General features: G+C 43.0%; 1 protein-coding gene across 1 annotated transcript; it reads right to left on the reverse strand.

The window, feature by feature from the left end:
• Window positions 1–788: 788 nt before the first annotated feature.
• csnk1da (casein kinase 1, delta a) lies at window positions 789–25,178 on the reverse strand. Its single transcript, XM_072369670.1, has 9 exons — window positions 24,685–25,178; window positions 15,776–15,886; window positions 14,834–14,982; window positions 10,863–11,091; window positions 10,597–10,767; window positions 10,340–10,488; window positions 9,570–9,738; window positions 8,123–8,235; window positions 789–3,194 (listed from the first exon to the last, which is right to left on the reverse strand). The coding sequence occupies exons 1-9, from the start codon at window positions 24,758–24,760 to the stop codon at window positions 3,144–3,146; spliced, it is 1,218 nt and encodes a 405-aa protein (XP_072225771.1). The 5' UTR covers window positions 24,761–25,178; the 3' UTR covers window positions 789–3,143.
• Between the last annotated feature and the right edge of the window lie 485 nt (window positions 25,179–25,663).

Here is a 25,663-nt window from a genome sequence, read left to right on the forward strand (position 1 = left end):
CCATGGCTGCTTCTCTTCAGCCACTGTAACCTGCTTTTCTTCTCTTTAGGTGTTAGTGATGCTTTACTTTTGGCTTTTCTGGATGGAAATCCCACTTCCCTCAGTCGGTTTCTTACTGTTAGCTCACAAGCATTGGCTCCTGTTTCTGACCATTAGTTTTTAATTTCTTTTGTTGGACATTTTCTATCTCCACACATGTCACTTTAAGTTTTCTGTCCTGACTCTCTGACGTCTTCCTTGGTCGACCTGTATGTTTCCTTTTTACAAACTTGCTCCAAATTTCAGACACAGCTGACAGGGAACATCTTTTCCACACTTTGAGTTGAATTACCTTGAAGGAGTTTTATAATCCATTGTTTCCACTGACCGGTCTCTAGTTGGGGCCATGTTTCCTGTCATTATTTAGGTGCATCAGCTTGTTAAGCTCTGCAAGAACTCTCTTTTAACTGCAGACTCATTTGTAGGTTTAGAAACAAACTGTTAAATATACTATTTTATTTCTTGTAAGACATGATAAAGCCAAAATGTTTGGCTATTAAATAAGATAATTAGGTGTCATATTTGTTTTTTTACAAATTAAAACTGAATGAACACCTTGAAAGTACGGCGATTCCATCATTTCAATCTATATTTCATTCATTCATAATCCCAAAACAACTATTCTGAACAGTTTTTTTTAGTTTTCGGTTGAACTTTGAGGATTGAGATTAGGACTGCTAATCTGAAGAGGGTCCAAGGATTAATCATTCCATCTGCTTTAGGCAGTTGTGTCAATAAAAATCTACACATACAAGTACTTATTAATTTATTTACACAATTTTAAAATACACAAATACAGTGGCATTACAAATGAGGAGCAAAAGTCTGAGAATGGGAGTGAAAAGAACGATTCCCCATGAAGCCACAGTAATAAGATGCATTGTGAGATGCGACTCACCATCTCAAAGCATTTTCTGACGAGTGATGACAAACTAAGAATTTACTGAGTGAGGCAGACATGACAGAATAACTACCCCATGTAAAGTGTATATTGCAATAATCAGTGAGACATACAAGTTAATCCATCACTTTGTTTTTCAAGCCCACAGGTGAACTATGTTCACAGAAAAAGCAAAAAGGAAAAAAAAACAACCAAAAAAAAACCCTTAGCAGGAACTAATGGGGTAAGCCGTTCCCAGTCCCTCTATACAAGTCAGTCCAAAAGCCTACAGCGGCTCCTGTGGACGTGGTACACAGAGTGAGCGCATCCTATACACAACAACAGAACATGTACACGTTACAGCTACAACCCACTCCCCCTTCACCTACAGAAAATGGCCTACAATACTTTGCATCAGTCCATCACACAGAGAAATTTCTACTTTAAAATCTGCAGGATTCAGACGCCGCTAAGCCCCACAAGGCTTGGAGGGCCACTGGGACCAACAGCCGTGGACTCCTTCCTCTACATATACTCACTCCACAGCTCTCAAACCTTCTCTGCTTACATTAAGCTGGATAGTAAACAAAATCCGTCCATTTTCTACCACGACACTCATTCCTTTGACCAAAAGAAGGTTTCTAAAACGCATTTCAAGAGAAACTGCAGCAGAATCGTCAGCTCGGAGTTTCCATCCCAGCTCACTGCTCGTTTGAAGTTAAACTTTGGAGAAGTTGAGGGACCATTAACAGAATCTATCTTTTAAAAGCAAACTTGCAGCATTTTAGTATCGCACTCCTTACCTGTATCACCAGCAGAAACACAACTTAAAATATAATGCCCAAAAGTGGGGAGCATGGTCAAGCTCCAAACACTGCACAACACATTAGTCCTTGTGGCCACTGCCTGTGCATTTTGCTTGGTTAGTGCTACCCAGAAACCTCAACTGACCCTGCTTTGTGAAGATCACGACATGTCCTTCGAAGCCTGTGATGGACATTATAACTGACTGACTTCAGCTGCTTACTGTATGATGACTCATACTCGACAGAAAAGAGTACGATTTAAAAAAAAAAACTCTTTAAAACTTACTTCCTCTTAAACTGATGGGGGTTAGGTCCTCATGGCACAGACTAGTGAGCCACATGTAGAAAGACAGGCTGCAACATCATGAAAAACCTGGAAATCTAATAATGAGTGTAGGTCAGGGTAGAAAATAAACTAATCCTGCTTGAAACAAAGAAGGCTGTGTTTTCACTCAGCATGGAAGCAGACAGACACTTAACCCACACCGAGGATGCAGAGGAGTTTAAAACTTAATAAAAGAAAAAGAGAGACCATACCTTAACACAATCACCCCTAACCCCTTTGAGTGTGTACAACCCTAAGACAGAACCACACAAATACACACGAAAACCACATTACTACGCACTGGGTTCAAACATCATCCGTTCAGTGTGGAAAGACTGACCAATGTTCCATTCACAGCTTCTCCCACTGCAGCCACAACCCGAGAGAAATAAAATGTGCTGCCAACAACATCCCAGTTCCAACACACCTGAGGACACAAAACCCCTCACTATGGGATCACCTCTGAAAACTTTAAAAGGCCTTTCCCATGTTTTCTACCTGTCAGTTTAAACCTCAAAAAATTAAGACTTGTTGGATTTAAAGTATCTTAATTGACACAGAGCTTAGGCACTGTCCTCACTGCCATGATGTGTCCACCTGATCAAAATAAAACCCGCACACTAATATGTACATCTAACAGACTCATTCTCAATTTGCAAACCCGTGTGAGGCTGACCAGCTGGTTCTGGAGAAGTTTAAAGCTGAGAGTAACAAGAAGGAAAGTTCAAAACTGATAGAAGAAGATGCTGAAGAAAAGTGAATCCATGGCTTCATCGACAGTAGGGTAGAGGGGGGGTGTTTTCAAATCTTCCATGAGAGAGGACAAAGGGTTGCTGTGGCTGCTACTTTGCCAAGGTGGTTGTTAAGGCAACCAAACGATTCCACCTGCCCGCCTCTCGCTCTCACACAATCTCCTGACTGTGCATCTCTTCCTCTGCGAAGTGAACAGAGGCGCAGCCAGACTTGTGCATTTGTTGGTATTTCTCTGTGTCATGAGAGTTCTGTTAATCCAAGTGGTTGTGTGTGAAAGAGTGTGTGTGCAGCAGGTGGTGCATGTTGAGGCCTCCATGGTGGACAGGTTGATGGGACGATTTCACCGAGGAGCTGCAGACTGGAGGCCGCTGGGTGTGACCCGGGACAGAGCCTGAGAGACACAAAAAAATTGTGCCACTTTCAAAATAAGGTCATCAACAACAGCAAACACAGACTAAGAGCAAAGAGTTATAAGATAAAACAAAAAAAACACACGTATGAGGTTTGTTTCATCCTCTCCAGGGGCTGGATGCAACTTGTATGACTGCACATCAGATATCAGTTAGTCCAAGCACCACAGTAAAACAAACCTGCAGGTTTCAGGATGGGAGTCAATGATTCTTTTTGCCCGGCATGGCTGAGCTTATCAGTTTGTCAAGAAGTTCTGCCAATGTCTCATCATGACACCTTTATTCTAACCAGGACTGGGACACGGCCTTGTTCTGATATGGTTAGCCGCTGATAGGTGTCACTTTCTGGTGTTTAACATGTCAACAGTTATGCCTGTAGAAACATAGCGCCTTACGATTTGTAAAAACAGCTGGTATAATTGGCTGAGTGCTTACAGTTCATACCACATTTGTGAAAATACGCCAAGCTGCTGTTTGACAAAGTTCTAGCAGGTTGGCCCATAATTTTCCCGTGTATTTTCCACATTGCTCATTTTCACTGCAACTATCCAATAGATGCTGAAGTAGAGAAAAACCCTGAGAGTTCAAACACCTGGAAGTTCTGCTGGGGGTTGTAGGCTGACAGGTGTACAGTCATTTCATTGAACCATTCTCTTTGGACCTGAGCGCTTCAGGGAGAAATTGTCTAGTTATATAGTTACTCTAGATGGTATTTCCTTAGCTTCTAGTTCTACAGTGAGGAACCTTGGAGTTATTTTTGACCAGAATTTATCATTTGATGCACATATAAAACTGGTTTCTGGGACTGCCTTCTTTCACCTTCGTAACATTGTTAAAATCAGGAACATCCTGTCTCAGGGTGATGCAGAGAAACTAGTTCATGCATTTGTTACTTCAAGATTGGACTACTGTAATTCCTTATTATTGGGCTGTTCCACATAGTCTCTGAAAAGCCTCCAGCTGATCCAAAATGCTGCAGCCAGAGTTCTGGCTTCTCTTCATTGGCTCCCTGTTAAATTCAGAATAGAATTTAAGATTCTTCTCCTCACATATAAAGCTCTTAATGACCGAGCTCCATTATATCTTAAAGATCTCATTGTAAGATATTTTCCTAACAGAGCACTTTGCTCCCAAACTACAGGTTTCCTTGTGGTTCCCAGAGTTTCTAAAAGTAGAATGGGAGACAGAGCCTTCAGTTATCAGGCCCCTCTCTTGTGGAATAAGCTGCCAGTAAATTTCCAGGAAGCAGACACCCTTTCCACTTTTAAGATTAGGCTTAAAACTTTCCTTTTTGATAAAGCTTATAGTTAGGGATGGCTCAGGTGATCCTGAAACATCCCATAGTTAAGCTGCGGATCGCCACCCTTCCCGAGTCTGGTTCTGCCAGAGGTTTCTTCCCGAGTCTGGTTCTGCCAGAGGTTTCTTCCCGAGTCTGGTTCTGCCAGAGGTTTCTTCCCGAGTCTGGTTCTGCCAGAGGTTTCTTCCCGAGTCTGGTTCTGCCAGAGGTTTCTTCCCGAGTCTGGTTCTGCCAGAGGTTTCTTCCCGAGTCTGGTTCTGCCAGAGGTTTCTTCCCGAGTCTGGTTCTGCCAGAGGTTTCTTCCCGTTAAAAGGAAGTCGTTCCTTTCCACAGTCGCTACAGGCATGCTCAGGACGGGAGATTGGACTGAAGACAAGTTTCGGTGCAATCTGTTGGTTTCTTTAGCTAGGATATTAATTGTTGAATTGGCTCTATATGAATTAATTGGATTATGATTACAATGAATTGAATTCCAATTGGCTTGAATTGGACTATATTACTTAAGTGCCTTGAGATGACAATTGTTGTAATTTGGGGCTATATAAATAAAATTGAATTTTTTTTTTTTTTTTTTTTTTTTTTTTTTTTGTGCCTATGCGCCAAACAGCAGTTCAGAGTACCCACCCTTTTTGGAGTCTCTGGGGGAGGCACTGGAGAATGCTCCTACCGGAGACTCCCTCGTTCTGCTGGGGGACTTCAATGCTCACGTGGGCAATGACAGTGAGACCTGGAGGGGTGTGATTGGGAGGAACGGCCCCCCCGATCTGAACCAGAGTGGTGTTATGTTGTTGGACTTCTGTGCTGGTCATGGACTGTCCATAACGAACACCATGTTCAGACATAAGGGTGTCCATATGTGCACTTGGCACCAGGACACCCTTGGCCGCAGTTCGATGATCGACTTTGTGGTTGTATCATCGGACTTGCGGCCGTATGTCCTGGACACTCGGGCGAAGAGAGGGGCGGAGCTGTCAACTGATCACCACCTGGTGGTGAGTTGGCTCCGCTGGTGGGGGAGGATGCCGATCAGACCTGGCAGGCCCAAACGTATTGTGAGGGTCTGCTGGGAGCGTTTGTCAGAATCCCCCGTCAGAAGGAGCTTTAACTCCCACCTCCGGCAGAGCTTCAACCATATCCCGGGGGAGGTGGGGGACATTGAGTCCGAATGGGCCATGTTCCGTGACTCCATTGCCGAGGCAGCTGATCGGAGTTGTGGCCGTAAGGTGGTCGGTGCCTGTCGTGGCGGCAACCCTCGAACCTGCTGGTGGACACCAGTGGTGAGGGAAGCCGTCAAGCTGAAGAAGGAGTCCTATCGGGCCTTTTTGGCCAGTGGGACCCTGGAAGCAGCTGATAGGTACCGACAGGCCAGACGGGCTGCGGCTTCGGCGGTTGCTGAGGCAAAAACTCGGGCCTGGGAGGAGTTCGGTGAGACCATGGAGAACGATTTCCGGACGGCCTCGAAGAGATTCTGGTCCACCATCCGGCGTCTCAGGGGGGGGAAGCGGCTCACAGTCAACACTGTTTACAGTGGGGACGGGGCTTTGCTGACCTCAACTAGGGATGTTGTGAGTCGGTGGGGGGAGTACTTCGAGGAACTCCTCAATCCTACCAACACGTGCTCGGAAGAGGCAGAGTCGGAGAGCTCGGAGACGGGGCCTCCCATTTCTGGGGTTGAGGTTGCCGAGGTGGTCAAAAAGCTCCTCGGTGGCAAGGCCCCGGGGGTGGATGAGGTCCGTCCTGAGTTTCTCAAGGCTCTGGATGTTGTAGGGCTGTCTTGGCTGACACGCCTCTGCAGCATCGCGTGGACATCGGGGACAGTGCCTCTGGACTGGCAGATTGGGGTGGTGGTCCCCCTCTTTAAAAAGGGGGACCGGAGGGTGTGTTCCAACTATAGGGGTATCACACTCCTCAGCCTCCCTGGTAAGGTCTATTCGGGGGTATTGGAGAGGAGGATCCGTCGGATAATCGAGCCTCGGATTCAGGAGATGCAGTGTGGCTTTCGTCCTGGCCGTGGAACAGTGGACCAGCTCTATACCCTCGGCAGGATCCTGGAGGGTGCATGGGAGTTCGCCCAACCAGTCTACATGTGTTTTGTGGACTTGGAGAAAGCGTTCGACCGTGTCCCTCGTGAAGTCCTGTGGGGGGTGCTCCGGGAATATGGAGTGCCGGACCCCTTGATAGGGTCCGTTCGGTCTCTGTATGACCGGTGCCAGAGTTTGGTCCGCATTGCCGGCAGTAAGTCGGATACGTTTCCGGTGAGAGTTGGACTCCGTCAGGGCTGCCCTTTGTCACCGATTCTGTTCCTAACTTTTATGGACAGAATTTCTAGGCGCAGCCAGGGCGTTGAGGGTGTCCGATTTGGCGACCTCAGAATCGGGTCTCTGCTTTTTGCAGATGATGTGGTTCTGTTAGCGTCGTCAGGCCGTGACCTTCAGCTCTCACTGGAGCGATTCGCAGCCGAGTGTGAAGCGGCTGGGATGAGAATCAGCACCTCCAAATCCGAGACTATGGTTCTCAGCCGGAAAAGGGTGGAATGCTCTCTCCGGGTCGGGAATGAGATCCTTCCCCAAGTGGAGGAGTTCAAGTATCTCGGGGTCTTGTTCACGAGTGAGGGACGAATGGAGCGGGAGATTGACGGGCGGATCGGTGCGGCGTCTGCAGTGTTGCGGGCTCTGCACCGACCCGTCGTTGTGAAGAGGGAGCTGAGCCAGAAGGCGAAGCTCTCTACTTACTGGTCAATCTACGTTCCCATCCTCACCTATGGTCACGAGTTGTGGGTAGTGACCGAAAGAACAAGATCGCGAATACAAGCGGCCGAAATGGGTTTCCTCCGCAGGGTGTCTGGGCTCTCCCTTAGAGATAGGGTGAGAAGCTCAGTCATCCGGGAGGGGCTCGGAGTAGAACCGCTGCTCCTCCGCATTGAGAGGAGTCAGATGAGGTGGCTCGGGCATCTGGTTAGGATGCCCCCTGGGCGCCTCCCTGGGGAGGTGTTCCGGGCACGTCCCACTGGGAGGAGACCCCGGGGAAGACCCAGGACACGCTGGAGAGACTATGTCTCTCGGCTGGCCTGGGAACGCCTCGGGGTCCCCCCGGAAGAGCTGGAAGAAGTGGCCGGGGACAGAGACGTCTGGGTTTCTCTGCTCAAGCTGCTGCCCCCGCGACCCGACCCCCGGATAAGCGGCAGATGATGGATGGATGGATGGATGAATTGAATTGAATAGAACAAACTTGAACTGTCTGCTGTGCTCTGCTTTGACCTCTGGGGGGAGTGCTAGATCCACAACAATCTAATTTGGCTTGAGGACATCAGTGGAAGCAAAGAGAAGCTATAAGTAAGTTCTGCTAATGATCAAGGCCTACAGCTCTCTACGGTGACACAAACTAATACTGCTGTTTGGTTTGTTCATTTTTGACTGAAGTAAATAAATAAACCTTTGTGCTGCTGCACTTGATGAGATATCGGTTTTCCTCATTGGGAAAATGTGCACTGATGATTTATTTCATATCAACTGCTGAGCCTTTCAGTTTGTTCTCAATGTCTTTCAATGAAAGCTGTTTCTTGTGAGTTTTATCTGATTATATGAGAGACTTTTTTTGGTTTTTGTGCATTACCTGTGAGGTGGACATACGAGACGTGTCCTGGCGTCCTGTCAGATCTGAGGACGAGATGTTGACAGGTGCTCCACGATGAAGACGCATGCTCACCTTCCTCTCCTTCTCCATACCTAAGAGGAAACAGTATGACATTTTAAACTCATTGGGATCCAGCTGATTTGGACACAAGGTAAACACACTGAAACTTTTGGCTGCTTTCACACAGGAGAAACAACTGCTGGAGGAAGTAACTTAAATATAGGGTCTCTGCAGGTTTCAACAAGTCAAATTTAAGACTTTTTAAGACCATAATGAATACAATTTAAGACCCATTTCACAACCATACTGGCAAAAAAGTACAAACGGCCTGAAGGAAACTGAAGGTGGTCTGTATAGAATTTTTTATTCATTTTTTTAACAGTTCTTTCACGTTGGAATACAAAATGCTGAACCTGACTAAAAACACCAGAAGCCTCTCTATTCTGCACTAATATTTGTTCTACTGTTGATTTTGGAACCCCCCTTTCATTTTTTAATTGCAACACTTATGTAAACAAAGTGATGAAGAAGAAGTGATGATGAAGGGTCACATTAATGGAGACATGAAAACACAGTAATTACAGTAACATTAGGTGATATGGTGCACAGTAAGGTGATTTTACATCGTGTTCTAACATCATCACGTTAGGGTTTATCATCAGTTTCATGCGTGTGTCAGTGCACGTAACGTTAGACTCATCTGACCACTCAACATATGTGGTCAGATCTGAGTTTACGTGTGTCGTAACAGCGCACACGGACCAGAGACACCTGCCTGGGTGTGAACACATGCCAGGTGCGCCGTGCTGCTGGTAAAAAGTTTATGCATTTCTTTCAAATAAAAGTAACAATACATTTTTAAGACCTTTCACAATCAAATTTAAGACATTTGAAGAAAATTTTAGACATTCTAAAGTCTTAAGTTCAAATGATTGGATTTTAGACGTTCTAAGACTTTTTAATACCCCGCGGATACCCTGTAAATACTCTCAGTGTAGGACAGAGAAGGATCGGGACTCAGTTTTTGAGGCCTCAGTTTTTAGCTGGTAAACTCTCAGCAGAAGAGGAACCATCACTGACAGCCAACTACAGATGGTGCAACTGACAGGTGGAGCACACGATGGCAGCGTTGACAACAACTATGTGAAAATTTTGGAGCTTTGCAGCTTTGCCTAAAAAATGATTAAACCAAAGACAAAATGAACAAACTGCTGAGTTCAAGCGTCGTTGACCCTACACGTGTTCCTCAGACTATTTCCACACACTCTGCAATGTCCTGCTACAGATGCCAACGCCACCAGGGAACGCTGCTGCTATGACTGTTAACGAGGGGTGGACGTGGAGTGTAGTACATCCACACGAATGCCAGGACCCAAGCTTTCCCAGCGAAACTTTACCCAGATCATCCTGGAGTGTGTGTGCTCACCTGTGTGTGAGGCGGGGTTGAGAGGGGAGGGGGCTGCAATGTCCTGCGCTGCCCTGGCTCTTCCTGAGGCTGAGGCCATGCCCCTTGCTCCGGCGTTCCTGCCGTGCCTCAGCCTCTCCTCACGCTCCCGACGCTCCCTCTCCACATCCTCCACGGGCCTGTTGGCACCCTGACACACAAGACCAACGCTGCAGTTTATCTTTCTTTTTATGGAGACTCTTGTGTTTCATCTGTAAATGTTAAATGGACTGGAATTGTATAGCGCTTTTCTAGTCAATCTGACCACTTTAAGCACTTCCACACCACGTGTCACAGTCACTCACACATACTCATACTCATACAGTACGCCATACAGTGCTTTGTTCTATACATTCATACGCCGATGGGTTCAACGTCTTGCCCAAGGACACCTGCTGGGAGAAGCCTGGAGTCTGCTCTTCCTCCTGAGCTACAGCTGCCCCATTCAAACAGTAAATATGAACAACTATACTGTGAATTTACGTGCATTAAACAGCACAGGTGACTAACCAATTGGTGGAAAATGTATTTCACGTTGAGAACATGCTTCACAATTTGTCACTTCAACACAATTTTAAGCATTCTTCATGTTCAAATTTGATGCCATTTACAAGGACTGAACTGATTTAGAGAATATGCATCCTGCAAAAATCAGAGGCAACGACAAGAGGATTGTGGCACTAAAATCCACAAAGTTATTTAGGTGAGAAATTTATAAAACTATTTACCCTTTATGTTGTGAAATAACTTACAAATTTAAGCATGTTCCAGTCAAAGACGTAGTCATAGGAGAAGCCCTGTCTGTGGAAAAGGTTCCTAAAGAGCTGGCGGAGGTATGAGTAGTCAGGTTTATCGTCGAACCGCAGGGAGCGGCAGAAGTTCAGGTATGTTGCAAATTCCGCTATTGGAAAGAAAGTAAAAGAAAGCTCAATGAAAATATAGTGTCACATCAGAAGTTATGTTTATTTCTGACTTTCCTTGATTGGGACAGGTTTAAAGTCAAACCTACATGGGTAGCCTTTGCAGAGGACCTCAATAGGCGTGGACATTTTCTTCTCACTGATGCGCTCATATTTCTGCCTCTTGGTAGCAGCTTTGAGGCCTTGCCAGGGAAGAGAACCCAGGTTGAAGTACATGAGAACATATCCCAGAGACTCCAAGTCGTCCCGCCTGGACTGTTCTGGAAACACACGTGGAGGGGGGGTCACAGTAAAAATCTGAGCTCTGACAGAAAGTCAAAGATATACCAAATCATTACACAGATGCCGGTCTTACCAATGCCCAGATGTGTGTTTATGGAGGCGTAGCGGGCAGTGCCAGTCAGATTTTTGTTCTCACGGTAGGGGATGTGCTGGTGCGTGCGTGCGTCACGGTATTTCTTAGCCAGACCAAAATCGATTATGTAGACCAGGTTACCCTTCTTGCCCAGCCCCATCAGGAAGTTGTCTGGCTTCACATCTCTATGAATGAAGTTCTTGGAGTGGATATATTCAATGCGGCTGATCTAGAAAGAAGAGCAGGAAACGAAAGTTCAGCGAACACAATGATCAAGAAACTGTTGAAGACGCTCTTCAGAGAGCATCTCCTACACGAGCACTTACCCTGTACTTCCCTCTATCTCTACACAGTCACCTCTGAGAGTCGGACTGGTGGTTTCCCTCTACGCAGCTTATTGTTAGCTGGAATGTTATATCCTCATTTGTAAGTCGCTTTGGATAAAAGTGTCTGCTGAATGCAGAAACATAAACAATGAGATGGAATTAAACGCAAGTTTCAGACACAGTGTGCAGATAGAGATCCAGCTGTGTTCTTATTGGTTAGAGCAGCAGTCAGGAGATGGGAGACCTGGACTTTGGGATAAGCTGGGTATGGAAAAAACTGTAAATGGGTTGCCTAACATATTTGGACGGCTGTTAATGTACATTAGCAGTCAGCTTAAGTATCAACACTGTGGAAACAGTCAGTCTAACTGTGACCAAGGGTAACTAAATCCACCCATACACTTCCCTGCCCTCTGACTCAAACTGGTTTTCAGAATCTCCACACTTAAACTTGTTAAGTCACTTATTCTGCCCGGTTACCCATTTCTGATCAACAATAAACCACTTTATTCCTCTTCTCATTGGGTCTCTCTAGCCCAGACAAATGAACTATTGTTGTTTCTCCTCATCTCAACTGTATCATCTTTTCGTGTTCTTGCTTAAACAAACTCCATACTTACAAGCAGTTATGACACAGGATGTATTTTTGCTAAAACCATGCCAGCCACAGAACATGTCTGCAGAGGGCGCACAGCAACCTCAAGGACAGCTCTCACCCCAGCAACAGACAGTTTGCCCTCCTCCCCTCCGGGAGGCGCTACAGGGCCCTCCGTTCCCAGACCAGTAGGTTCAGAAATAGCTCCCTCTCCCTGGGGCTGTCACCCTGCTGAACTCTGCACCACCACGTAGGGCTGAACCATTTATCGCTTTCTGATCGAAATTGCGATTTCAGACGTGATCATGAAAGCTGCGATTTATTTACTTAAAAAAAAAAAAATAAAAAAAGCGCTGCTGACTGACCCAGGGTCTGTTGTGGATCTATTTTAGACAGACATCCTGTCTCCCTCCCATCTTGCAAAGCTCACCAATCAGAAGCGACATGCTACTCGTGGACAGGTCACGCTAACCAATCAGCATTAACCTGCTCCTCGTGCTTTTTAACATTCACGTATTTAGAAATGGCTTCAGTGGAACCACAAGTAGAGTTAAGGGATTTATTACCCCAAAAAAACAGCATGGCGGTAATTTGGGAGTATTTCGGACGAGCACCAGAAAGAGGTATGGTGCAAAACCTTTCACGCTAAAGTTACCACATCTAGTGGAAACACAACAAACTTACACTAGCACTTGAAAAATCACCACAGACATTTGCACGAGGAGTGCATGGCAAAAAAGTCCGGAGAAAAAGATTCTCAGGCCCATTGTAACAAACAGACTACAATTACAGCATCATTTGCCAGTGTAACTCCATATGAGAGGAGCAGCAGAAAACACTGCGAAATAACGACTGCCATAACGCACTACACTGCTAAGGACATGGTGCCTGTTAATACGGTGACCAAAGACAGATTTAAAAACCTCCTCCGCACACTGGACCGGAGATTTGAGATTCCCTCCCGCTCCTACTTCAGCCAGGTTGACGTTCCACAGCTGAGTGTGGAGAAAATGTGGTAACAGAGCAGAAAAATGTGGAGTACTACACCACAACTACTGACATGTGGTCAAGCAGAACAACAGATACCTGCATTTTGTAAAAGACAACTTCGAGTTGAAAAGTCGCTGCCTGCAGACAGCATACTTTCCCACTGGATTTTTTTTGCACTATATTTTTGGTCAAAGAATTTAAAGAATGTACATGTGTTTCATGTTCATAAATACATTTGGAATCATTTCCTACCTTTAGTTTTCATCATTGCATTAGAGTAATAGCTTTTAATGGTATGATGTAATTTTCTGTCATGTTTTTAAATGTTGCGGTACACGTTGTGAATATTACACTGACTGAATGTTTTTGATTGGAAGAAAATCATAAATCGAATTGAAATCGCAATATCTGCTGGAAAAATCGCAATCAGATCTTTTCCTAAAATCGTTCAGCCCTACCACCACGATAGCTCTCCTGACAGCACTAAACTGTTTAGTGCTGTACTTTCAGCTTATAGTTTACTCTTTTTCACCTACTCATTCTGCAACTTTTACTATATATATATATTATGGCATGCCGTTCAGGAAATTAATCTTTGAATATATGGAATGAACCTTGAATATATGGAATGAACCTTGAATAAATGGAATGAACCTTGAATATATGGAATGAAACTTGAATATATGGAATGAAACTTGAATATATGGAATGAAACTCTGAATATATGGAATGAAACTCTGAATATAGTTTCATTCCATATATTCAGAGTTTCATTCCATATATTCAAGGTTCATTCCATATATTCAAGGTTCATTCAATATATTAAAGGTTCATTCAATATATTCAAGGTTCATTCAATATATTCAAGGTTCATTCAATATATTCAAGGTTCATTCAATATATTCAAGGTTTCATTCCATATATTCAAAGATTAATTTCCTGAACGGCATGCCATAATATATATATATATATATATATATATATATATATATATATATATATATATATATATATATATAAATAAATAAATTGCACATACTGTATATATTCATACTTATGTTTATAGTTAGTCACAGTTTATTAGCATTCTGCTCTTACGTTGTCTCGGTACTTGTACTCTGTGCAAGTTGAAGCTAATCTAAATGTAGCTTTATGGTAAAAGGCTCCTATGCTTATCTGATCAAGGTGTATTTCCTGTACCACGCTTAAAATCCAAAACTTGTACTGAGCAAGCGTTTGCCGTCTTACCTCTTCAGATAAGGAACAGTAAAAGCTAACAAACTGTTGGCTGTGGTCCAACATTAACCACAAGAGGTATCTTCCCATCAAACTCCCTGCAAGAAAACGTAAAGGGTCCCTCTCCAAAGAGTACTATAGTCGCATTCAGACAGACATTCTAAGAACGCAGTTCTAATTTAGTTCTAAGAACTGCCCTTTCCTGTTTCATGTTGCATTCTCACATGAGTCATGGACCTTGACAGGGACTGATGTGACGCAGCCGTCTGCGACAGACGTGTTACTTTAGCGCCACTCAACAACAAAGCAAAACCCAGGAAAAGTAAGGAGAGAAGAAAACAACACCACCAAGAAGCTAACAGAGAGCGAGGAGGCCACCGTGTTCATGGTCTGCATGACGGTGATATTAATCATGGACGAACACATCAGGCGTCTAAGATGGAGGCTGGAAGAGCACACAGCGAGAGTCAGGAGAGAAGAATCCAGCAGCGGGCGCCGCAGACAAAGGAGACAACGTCTAAGTTTAACTTATTAAACATGCGCCAGTTGTGTCCGTGTCGTATGAGTAAATATTTCAGACAAGGGGCGGAGCTACCAACCACCAAACACCTACGTCATGTTCCTGTGGAACCCAAAAAAGACCCTGAAGGAGTTAAAATGGTTATAGGAAGTGAGGGCCGTGGTCCTGAGTTCCTGTAGGTTCCTACATTGGGAATGCACCTTATTCTACAGCCAACAGATCATGTCCCACCATTTAAAGCAAGTTTTCAGCAGATGCCCCCTCTTCATAGAAATGTTCACTTTTTACCCCTCCTGTCTCTCACCATCTGATCAGCAAGCAGCAGGACTGTCTTGAGACTGAATTTCCGGGAGCAGAAGTTAAACAGATCCTCCAGACTGGGCCCCAGTAGCTCCATGACCATCACATTATAGTCACCCTCGGCTCCGCACCACTTTATTGTTGGAATTCCCACTGGCAGAACAAAGGGAAAGGGTTGCATTTAAACTCAATAGTTTGGTACTGCGATAGAAGGAGTTAATCGGAAATAGTTCAAAGACAACAAATCAATCCATCTGATTAATCAGATTGTGTTTTGATTCCAGCAACAGAGATAAAGTGGACAAAGGCAGCTGGAGACTAGTTGGAGGAAACAGTACATCTTCTCATTTTAAAACAGTGCGTTTTAAAAGCAGTGCAAATGCAATACAGACACACCCCTGTGCCTAGCTGTTAAACTATCCTTACATTTATTCACAGACCCTTTCATTTGTGGGTTACTATGACTACAACACTAAAAAGAAAAAAAAGGTACTTTAACACATTCAGTACATTTTAACAACAGACTAATACTGGCAACTAACGATAAAGATGTGAAACTGCTGAACCAATTCCTGTCCGCTGCCATTGTTGTGACTGTTTTTACCACATTTATCTGATATATTTGGCAGGAAACTGGTCACTTTTACAATTTACCAGCACATGCTTGTAAGCTGTTTTTCCATCTTCTGACAGTATGCAATATAGATGCTTTCACTGTTTTAGAAACTGTTCTTTTAAAATCTTGTCCACTTTAACAAAACACTACCAACTCTTGCCAATAACTACTCTTCTGTTCAGTTTGTCAGAGGAACTAAGCACATTTCATTTGAAGTGGATGATTTACAATAAACAATGTAAGCTTTAAGGGCGTTTAAGCATCGAGTTCATGAGAGCAATAACTGAGTTGGATGTTTGTATGCATATGGTGTGTTCCAGTGTACAATACCTCCACCCTGCATCATCTTGTAGATTTTGCTCTCAATGTGGAGCTGCGGGTGTTTGGTCTTCACACATTCCAGTTTGATGGCTACCTCTTCTCCAACTGAGATATCAGTGCCTAGAGAGACAGGTGGATAGAGAGAAGTCAGCTGAATGCAAACACATTTAATCATTTTATTTCAAGGCCTCAAACTTCCCGAAGAGCGCATGTAACACTATCATAATCTACAACTTGGAGTATGGACACTATTTCACAAGTCAGCATAGGCAGGTATTTGCATGCTGAAGTCCTTGACACCCCTCACCCTGATGACATCAACACAGGGGTGTGACCTGAACATGAACAGATTAGCAATGGGGAAACAGCCCCTGAATTGGTTCATTCTTCCTTCACATGTGCCCATCACAGCTTAATCTAATGTTGAGTCCTCCACAGAATTCATTACACAAATGCTAAATGAGCCAGAATTTACCCTACTGTTAGTGATTCCTGAAACAGATGTAACCAATCTCCTTCCAATTATTTCCCATACATTTAGGTATATTAGCATTTGTTAGCAATTTATTAGCAATATTATCATTATCTGGCATCATTCCTGACACCTTCCTCCCCCCTAAAACATGTCCACTGGTTAGATGGGATTGATGATAAGCTTTCACACTCTTCAAAGTTATTCCAGGATATACAGAACTGCTCTTCAACCCGTTAGTGGTCCAGGGATGAGCCAAGTTTTCATCCTGTCATGGAGAGGCAGTTTATCTTCATACACCACTGATTTTATTTGTATCCATTCATTTAGTCTTTAAAGCAGTGTACTGTATTCTTTAGCAACTCATCTGTGAGTGTGTGCAGTTTGCCCAGCTGGTTCTGACCTGAATTGGAGGGGTTTATAGGGTTAGTAGCAGCTTCAGACATCTTGTTACATTTCCAAGTGAATTTTAAAAAGCAGGAAAAAGGAGGACATAGCAGGCCAATGCAGAAGGGAGCGGTGGTATATACATACAGCGCAGGGTTGTTAAAAAATATAAAGAAATTGATAGATGCAAACACTTTGCATCCAATTAGATATTCATTTCCAACAGCACGAGTAACAGTTTTGGTCTTCTTCCCAGTATGAGCTGAATACAGACACATGCAGCTGCTGACGGTATAAAACTTTATCGTTTTAAGGGCTTCAAACATCATTGAACTTTTGAAGACAGTCCAACAGTATTTTACAGCAGCACCAGAACAACTTTGGATTCTGGATTAGTTTTTTTTTTTGGTTGTTGTCGTCATACTTCTTGTGAAACACCAGGAGGGAGTGAGAATCTGTGCACTCTCCAGTCTCACACACATACATGTGTGTGTATGTGTGTGTGAGACTGGAGAGTTAACGTCAGCTTGTCTCACTGTCATAGCAACGCAGGTGGGAACAACCGCGGGAGTTTGTGAAGTCTGCAGTGCAGAGTGGTGTTTCCAAATGCTTACTGGGATTAATGAACAGCAATACAAATGGGATGTATATGCACCATCTAGATCAGGGGTGTCAAACTGAAATACACAGCGGGACAAAATTAAAAATTAGGAGAAAGTCGGGAGCCACCCGTGATCTTAACTGGAAAATATCTGCAATTGAGGAAGTTTTTCTTTCTCTACAGATATAACGATGAACCTTTTCATATGAAAAGTTTTGCTTAAACACTGAGCATTCTGGGATTTGTAGTATTAGCGGTGTGGATCAGCTCCAGTAGACGTTTGGAGTCATCTCGCGGGCCGAATAGGATTACACTGTGGGCCTGAGTTTGACATCTATGATCTAGAGTGTGATATATTCCTTTTTGTGCCAGCTGACAACATGAAATCACCTGACAGTTTTTATGAATGTGGATGCGAGCCATTTAGAACTCTCAGCGACTGCACCGAGCCATATATAAAACATTAAACAGAAGGAAAATATGAGTTGAGCTTCAACTTCACATGCGTTTTGTTGCTTTGTTCATTGTTCTCTTTTGAGTTAAGCACACTAAATGCTACCTTGATTTAGGATTATTAAACAATTCAGTGTGCCTGGTTGGTCTACATCATCACATCTTCCGTCCCTGAAGTAGGTAAATCGTTGCTCTGGCCCTGTGAAGGCAGCGTTTCTTCTGGTGGCTGAGTCAAAGCTTTGGCAGTCGAAACAGAAAGAACTGGTTCTTAGTTGGGCTCTGAACCAGTGCTGAAACTGGTTTGGTTGAAAAGAGGCAGTATTTTCATTTATGTTCTAGGCTTGTTTGGTATACCGGTACTAAATTGGTACTGAGGTATTTAAACAGGTACTATACTGTGCTTGGATGAGACGGTACTTTTTTTTTTTTTTTTTTTTTTTTTTTTTTTTTAAAACTACGCCGCGTGACGTCACCACATTGTATTCTGATCCGAGGCGAGCAAGCCGGAGCAAGCAGGTGAGCGAGCAGCGTGGAGCGACAGAGAGAGAGACAGGAGAAGGGAGAGAAAGGCAGCTGCTGCAACCTCCACCACGCCACAACTCGTAGATAAAGCAGGTGCACGAAGCTATATGGAATCACTTTGGCTCTAAAACAAATGAGCACGGTGCAGCCATTAACACGAAGCACCACTGTGCAAACGGTGTTACATGACATTTCTGCATTTAGCAGACGCTTTTATCCAAAGCGACTTACAAATGAAGATATAACATCACAGCTAACATCAAAGCTAACAATAAGCTACATAGAAGGAAACTAGCAGTCAGGCTCTGTCAGAGGTGACGGAGAGCAGGCACAGAGGGCAGTGCAGGAAGATAAAGTGCAGAGATAGAGGGGGGAGGGAAGTACAGGGTAAGTGCTGGGACAGGAGATGCTCTCTAAAGAGCTGGTTTTCAAGAGTTTCTCAAAGGTGCTGGAATCGATACCGAAATGTTGGTATCGTGACAACACTATGTTCTAATATTAATTTCCAACAAAAGGCTATTTCTTTTAAGGATTTTCTATTTTTAGCAGGTTTACAGTATAATAGTAGCATAAAAACAGACAAAAATGCTAATCATAATTATTCATCTAACATACAATCACCTACTTAAATTTCATTGTGACAGCAAAACGGAGAGTTGGAGTTTTAAGGATTAATATTTTCACGATAACCCAACAAACACTACATTGTAAACAATGACAACTCAAAGATGCCTGTAACGTGACGCCACACTCCAAAGTGACACGAGAGTTGTGATTTAAAGCACATCAACATGACACACAGATATGGTACAAATGAGTGAAAACAAGGTCTGCTCACAGCTGAGCTGAGCTACATTTACAGCTGGACTGGACCACATCCATGTCCCAGTATACATGCACAGCAGAAGATGCTGATACTGTGATGCTGTCTTTGAGTTACTTTAACTGTGATTCTGTCAGATGATGCTGTGGCTATAAAATCAGGATTATTAGAGCAGAGCGACAGTCTGGAAATGCTTTAAGTGAGCACCAGGTGACCTGTACTCTTAAGGGGCTGAGTTTCAGTCCCAGTTTACTGAGAAAATAAAAATTCAGCTGGATTGATGCACATAATATACAAAAAGAAGAAAGTTGTATCGAACACCTAGGAGCACCCCCCCACCAGACGCTCCTGAGTCACAGGAATGTGATTTGTCTGAACAGATTTTTCTGCAGCTGCTGTAACCCCTGAGATAGATGTGTGTGTGTGTGTGTGTTACATGTGCAACAGAATATTGAAACTGTACACAGGGAGTGTTTTTATGATAAAACATGTTCAGACACATCCCTCTACACTGGTTCAAGAACAGTAAGGCAAATATTTGATTTAAAAACACACCACATCATCTTGCTGTCAGTGAATACAGCACGGAAACATTTTATTATCATTCTAACTCTTTAAGAAAACAAGCTGCTCATTGCCATAAGCATACATTTAGACACCGGCATATCATTATTTTTAGAGCAGATCTTTAGTTCAGTGGAAAGTTTCCATCTACTGGCAAAGCTAAGCAAATCCAAAGGATTTCTTTGAAATGCTGCAAAAAAACAAATGTGAAGTGTCCATGAGTGCAACATGTTTCCATTGACTGGTTTAGAGAAAAAGTACTACTGCATGAACCTGAGATATCAGTCAGAGATGACATCACCTTCTCCTATTCAACCACCAGAAGAAATGTCACCAGTTGGATAAATGACTCACTGACAGCATTGGCTCTGACCAACTCTTAAGTCTGCAGCTATAAAACAACACATGACTTTACAAATTGACCAAAGCGACTATCATTGTACCCCCCCCAATGTGTACAACCACAATTCCAGCAACAGAATTAAGTCTTTCACATCTTAAAACACCCTGTGTTTTAACTCCAGAAGCCATCCAAATGTGATCCTTTGAGCTCATTCTGATGTAAAATAGGTATTTAACTAGCATCAGCAACAGAAAAGGTACATATTTGGACTATTCTGTTTACGCTTACACCATTTTCATTTGAAAACAAGCCGACAAATACATAATTTCTAGAGGTGCAGAAATGTCTTCGGTTCACATTATAATGTACAAAAAAACATGCTGAAACCATGCAGTGACACAAAATCATTGTACATGTTGATAAATGGTGATTTTCTGGCAGAATAATAAATTACCCTGAAAGTGCCCCTTGGTATAAGCTTCAATCCCAAACCTCACCTTACATAAATGGCTATAACTGCACCTTACAGTCAAACTAAAGCCCAGAGAAGGGACTGGGTGAGTGGAGCTACTCCACAGAGGTGTAGTGGAGCCAAACAAGTGGCTATACTCTTCATTTCTACCCTAATGTGGCAAAGAAGAAACAAAAAGTGTTCTGCCATTTACACTTGCCCAAAAAGCAACCAGAAGTAATTTTTAAACATACATTCAGCCTCCAGATGCTTGAGATTATTGATTAGAGAGGAATATGAAATCTGTGCCAGACTTAACTGAGCCACCCCATAAAAGCAACAACCACTACTGCCCAGTCAGAGTAAAGAGAGGCACAACTGAATGTGATGCACAGCAGAGAAGATTCGAAAGTGTATGACATTGTAATAACCATTGACAGATGTGAAAAACATTCAGTAACTTTGTCACGGCTAAACGGCAGAGTTTAACAGTCTCCACAACTTCTCCTTTTGATGCATGCTCCCGGTGTGCAGCAGTAAGGACCAATCAGAGAAAGGAACCAGTAACAGGGCAACGGGCACCAGAGCTTATTGATGCACACAGGGAACAAAGGCTGGCCCAAGTTGTCCGATGCAATATGAGAGCTGCAGCAGTTTCAATTTGTGAAAAAGTTCATAGTGGTTCCAGTAGAAATGCGTCAGAATACAGAGTGTGTGTCAGCTTGTTGCATATGTGGCGACTGCTAAAAGGGTAGGGCCTTGCTGACCGTTGTCCACTGCAGAAAGCGCCTGCCATGGCCATGAGAGCATTGGAACTGGATCGCAGAGCACTGGAAGAATGGGGTCCGCTCTGATGAACTCCATGATGTTCTCCTGAACATCATGTGGATGTCTGGCTCTGTAACACCAGGATGCAAGGCCAGCGGGCCAGGGCAGTACTAATAAAAATGTAATGGGTAATGTTCTGCTTGGTGAATGCTACTTTCACACAATCCCTACCCTGTTTGCATTTATTACTAAAAAAAAGTTGATGTGTGTAATTATATAGTAATTTGAGGACAAAAGACAGTTATTTCTAATCAGTTCAATCACAATTTATTTGTGAAGCCAGGAAAGCGTCAAACTTCTATTTTAAGGTGAAAAATGTCTGTCCTGTTATCTGCTATACTATCATTTAGTATATATTCAATTTTAATATCTGTAAAAGATAGAAGTCTATAACCTGTTCCATGAATAACTGAACTGCTTTTCAGATGAATTTGCACAGATAGCTTTGAGCACTTTTCTTTCACATTTTCAATGACAGACATGTGAATATGCAAATGTCACAACTGAACATTTTCTGTGTGTGCAGAGAGGGAAACATGACAGAGGCAGTGGCACTGTGACGCCTGAAGGCAGAGGTGGAGCAAAATGTTTAATCATGTACCCGACCGAAGACAAAAACCTTTTTAAGCCAAGCCAAATCATCTGGATCAATGTTGCATTTAAACTGAATCGCCATCCTCTTTATTGGGATTCAGTGGCAATACCCAGTGAACCACAACAACCACGGCTCCTACTGTAGAGCCATTAACAGGAAATCTCTGCAACTCAACTTACTTGATACTCTGCATAACTCCTCTATAGTTGCAAAAAGCGTCTCAAACAGAACTAATTATCTCTGAATAATGGACAGTTCCCACTTTCACCAAGACAAAGCACACGTAGTATAAGGCTTTACCCCCCGATGCCACTCATAGACAGTAAAGTCATGTTTGGATGCCGATATATTTATTAGCATTATTAATAAATGCTGTGTTCACACGCTGTCACAGTCAGTGTCGACTTAATATCCAATTACATTCTAGATTCACCCATTATCTCTACACACAGGCTTTTTTTTCTCTTTAGCTGTTACTTTACAAAATGTCATTTGTTTGTTAAAAATGTCTTTAGAATGAGCACAATTTGTTAGACTTTTAAAACAGCAGCGGGGGGGGACGGACCTGAAAGAACCACGCACTGTTCTGGCTGATTAACAATGTTATATCACTTAGCCACCAGCCATTCAGAGGAAGGAATAGAGAGCGGAGAGAGAGAACAAACACAACAAGTGATTATGTAAGCGACTGGCAGCTCTCAATATTGGACCAAAGAACGGGTCACGTGGAAGACAGGCTGGATCAGATTCCCCTTCACTCTCCTGTGCTGGAAACATGAGAGCTTTTCACACAGCAGTCGTGTCAGATCAGCATCCCTGTGAAGCTGCCACTGGTCCTTTGGTCATTTATGCAGCCAAACTGAAGCCACGTCAATACTGCAGCAGTATACTTAAGGCTGTGCAGTAATTTAATGCTCCTGTTATCTTTCAGAGCACAAAGTTTAAACGCTCAGTAAAAAACAATCTGTTACTTTAAATGTAAAATAGCCTAGAATCAAAGTGCTGACTTCATAAAGATGCTGTTTTAACCTTACTGGATCACTTCCTGCTCACACCAAGGATTCAGCACAGTGACAGCAGCACTGTTGACAAGAGCAGTGTGTGCGTGGATTTTTGTTCTTTCCAATTTAAGAACTAAGTGAAAAAAATCATCAACTCAGTGACTAAAAGCTTCCCATGAATAAAGCTCAACTCTGTGACGTTTTAACATTATTTTCATGTATCTTTATCACAGTAAAATCAAGTCAAACGTACTCGAAACAAAAATGCCATGGGTAACCCCCTTCAGCTATTTTCCATGTTACCAAATAAGCTCACGTGGGACAAAGAAAACACTGGCTCGAACGCAGCACTTTTAAGTGTTGTATGTGCTGGGGCAGCAAGGTGGTGTCTCTTTTCAGTGTGAATGGCTCCTTACATAAAACATGCATGTGCAGCACCACTGGCAAAATGTAGTGTAATAGAAACTGAATACTGGTTCCATATTCATTTGAAATTTGGTGACTATTAGCATTTCTAATCACTTTATACCAAAACTTACCCTTTTTTAAAAATCAATAAAAAACCTGTATACATATCCAGGAACTCACAGTGGCTGTTTCACTGCTCTAAGCCCACACAATGCCATGGCGATTTGTGTAGGATCCAGCCACAGTCTCACAGTTTAATGCCAAAGAGTAATCAGTAAGCTTTTCAATTTTACACATTTAGAAACGGACAAGAAAATGGATTAAGACTACTTTTAGTTTCATTTTAGAGCCCCAAAAACAGAACCTAATGTGTTAATGTGCATTTTTAAAGTTCAGCTTATGTCAGACAAGCACAAGAATTGGGTTTTTTTCCAGTGTCATGTGCTTAATTCAACTGGTGGTACCCAGGTACATGAGCATCTTCACAGTATTCAGCAGTTTCAGTGTAACTTTAACATGACTTTTATTTGTTTCTTTTGTATTTCAGGTGCAAATAGCTCAGGATAAATGTACTTTTCTCTCAGAATCAGTATCAATTCCCCACTCACAACCATTAATGGTGCTATACTTGCTGGAAGTCAGACTAAGCTCATGCTGTGTGTGAGGTAAATACTCACATCAGATGTGTTCTGTTGTATGGGGAAACACTTTTGATATATTTAGCAAAGACAATCTATATCCATAGCCATCTGCCTGCAGTCAGTTGCAGATCAAATTTCATTTGACCATGTCTCCCCAGGCAATGGAGATGCAGTCAGATGTATTACACATGCTCGTGGCAACTTGGCCACAACTGAACATTGGGCCTTTCTTCATCTCATGCACAACAGAAATATTCAGATTTTAAAACTTGATGAAATACGTAACTAATCTATGTAAGCCACTAAAACCTGGTGAAAGACCTGGTGTAGCCTTGGTATTTATTTGTGAGGTGGCTTGTTGTGTTCAAATGTGAAGGTGAAGCATCTGCACATAAGCTAGATAACACCTGCCACTTCAGAAGCTCAACGTTAAGACTATGGCCTGGTCGGTCGGAAACTGCAACTGCTCCCAGGTGATTACAGGAGGAAGCACATACTGCCTTACTTATAACGTCGCAACAAAGCAGCCATATCCGCACATCTGTTCATGTTAACACCGTACATATAGGCAATGAGTTTTAAAACACGGAAAATGTGCCCAAAATCTGGATCATTTCAGATAAGTGGTGTTACAGCTAGCTGCTTTGCTAGACAGTGTTCGCCACGTAAATGCTGCTAAGGTTTAACACCGAACAGCTGACTGACTCTCGGCTCGTTTGGGACACAACGGAAAGGGAACAACCTGCGTAACTGACAAATGTACCCGATGCGTTCAGATAGACTGAACTGAAACCAAACACGATCACAAGTTCCAGTGATTATCACTTACCAAGATAGATGTCTCCAAACGATCCACTTCCAATTTTTCTGCCCAGTCTGTATCGGTTTCCTACTCTCAGCTCCATTGTAAGCAATCTGTGGTTGGCTAGCAAGCACACTCGTTAGCTCCAAGATATCAGAATTATGTTAAATGTTTTAATCTCTAGCTTCTTTGAAAACCCGAATGGGCAAAAAATTTCAGATACTGAAAATCTACCCAAGCGAAGAAATTGGTCTTCCGTATGTTTTCTCCGGATGAAGTCGGCTCCGACAGTCTTTCGCCTCCTATTTTAAAATACTGCTAACAGCATTTTGTGACAATACAGCACTTGTTAGAAAGGTTGAAGTGTATACTTTCTGCTCTTGCTGTTTTTATTATCGACTCTCGTTAATTCTCCGCGGATGGAGGTGGATTTCGGGTAGGCTCCATAAACAATTCGGTTCGACTAAACTCGCTCTTACCGATGCACTCTCTGTTAGGAAGTTGTTCGGGAATCTGCGGAGTGTGTCTTACGTCACTTCCTTGCTAGATGCCGCTAGAGAGCTTTTCGCTGTGGAGGCCCCAATAGACACCACTATCAGTAACACGCACAACTAAAGCTGCTACAGTCCCTTTGAGTTTATAATAGATAGACGTTTTTTTTCAAACGTGTGTGTCCTTCAAAGGGAAACAAGCGGTCCTGACACTGTTTGGTTATTAAATGCATTTCCTTCCGAAAGTCACATGTGTATATCTTGAAATACATTATATGAAAACACTCCAATATTCAATTGGTTAAGTACTAAGCTACACGTTGCCACAAATGAGATTTTCCTCAATGTCTTTTATAAACTGACACTTAATTTGTTAATATTTCACAAGTTGCATTTGTTAAAATATCTATAGCGTTTCCAATTAAAATACAATGTAATCTTAATCAAATGTTTATATCTAACCTCAATCAAAACCAAAGACAAGCCAGGACATTGTGAAGTTTATATTCCACGGG

The sequence above is a fragment of the Leuresthes tenuis genome, unplaced genomic scaffold (genome assembly GCF_036924035.1).
Source record: "Leuresthes tenuis unplaced genomic scaffold, fLeuTen1.0.hap1 SCAF_17, whole genome shotgun sequence".
In the NCBI taxonomy this organism is placed as follows: domain Eukaryota; kingdom Metazoa; phylum Chordata; class Actinopteri; order Atheriniformes; family Atherinopsidae; genus Leuresthes; species Leuresthes tenuis.

Bases quoted from the DNA above. Each gene is read 5' to 3' on its own strand.
- csnk1da (XM_072369670.1), bottom strand. From the start codon at position 24,760: ATGGAGCTGAGAGTAGGAAACCGATACAGACTGGGCAGAAAAATTGGA. The intron at 11,092-14,833 runs GTGAGAGACAGG...TCTTCTTTCTAG, and splicing joins TGCTGCTTGCTGATCAGATG to ATCAGCCGCATTGAATATAT. The intron at 10,489-10,596 runs GTAGGTTTGACT...TCTTTCCAATAG, and splicing joins CCTCTGCAAAGGCTACCCAT to CGGAATTTGCAACATACCTG.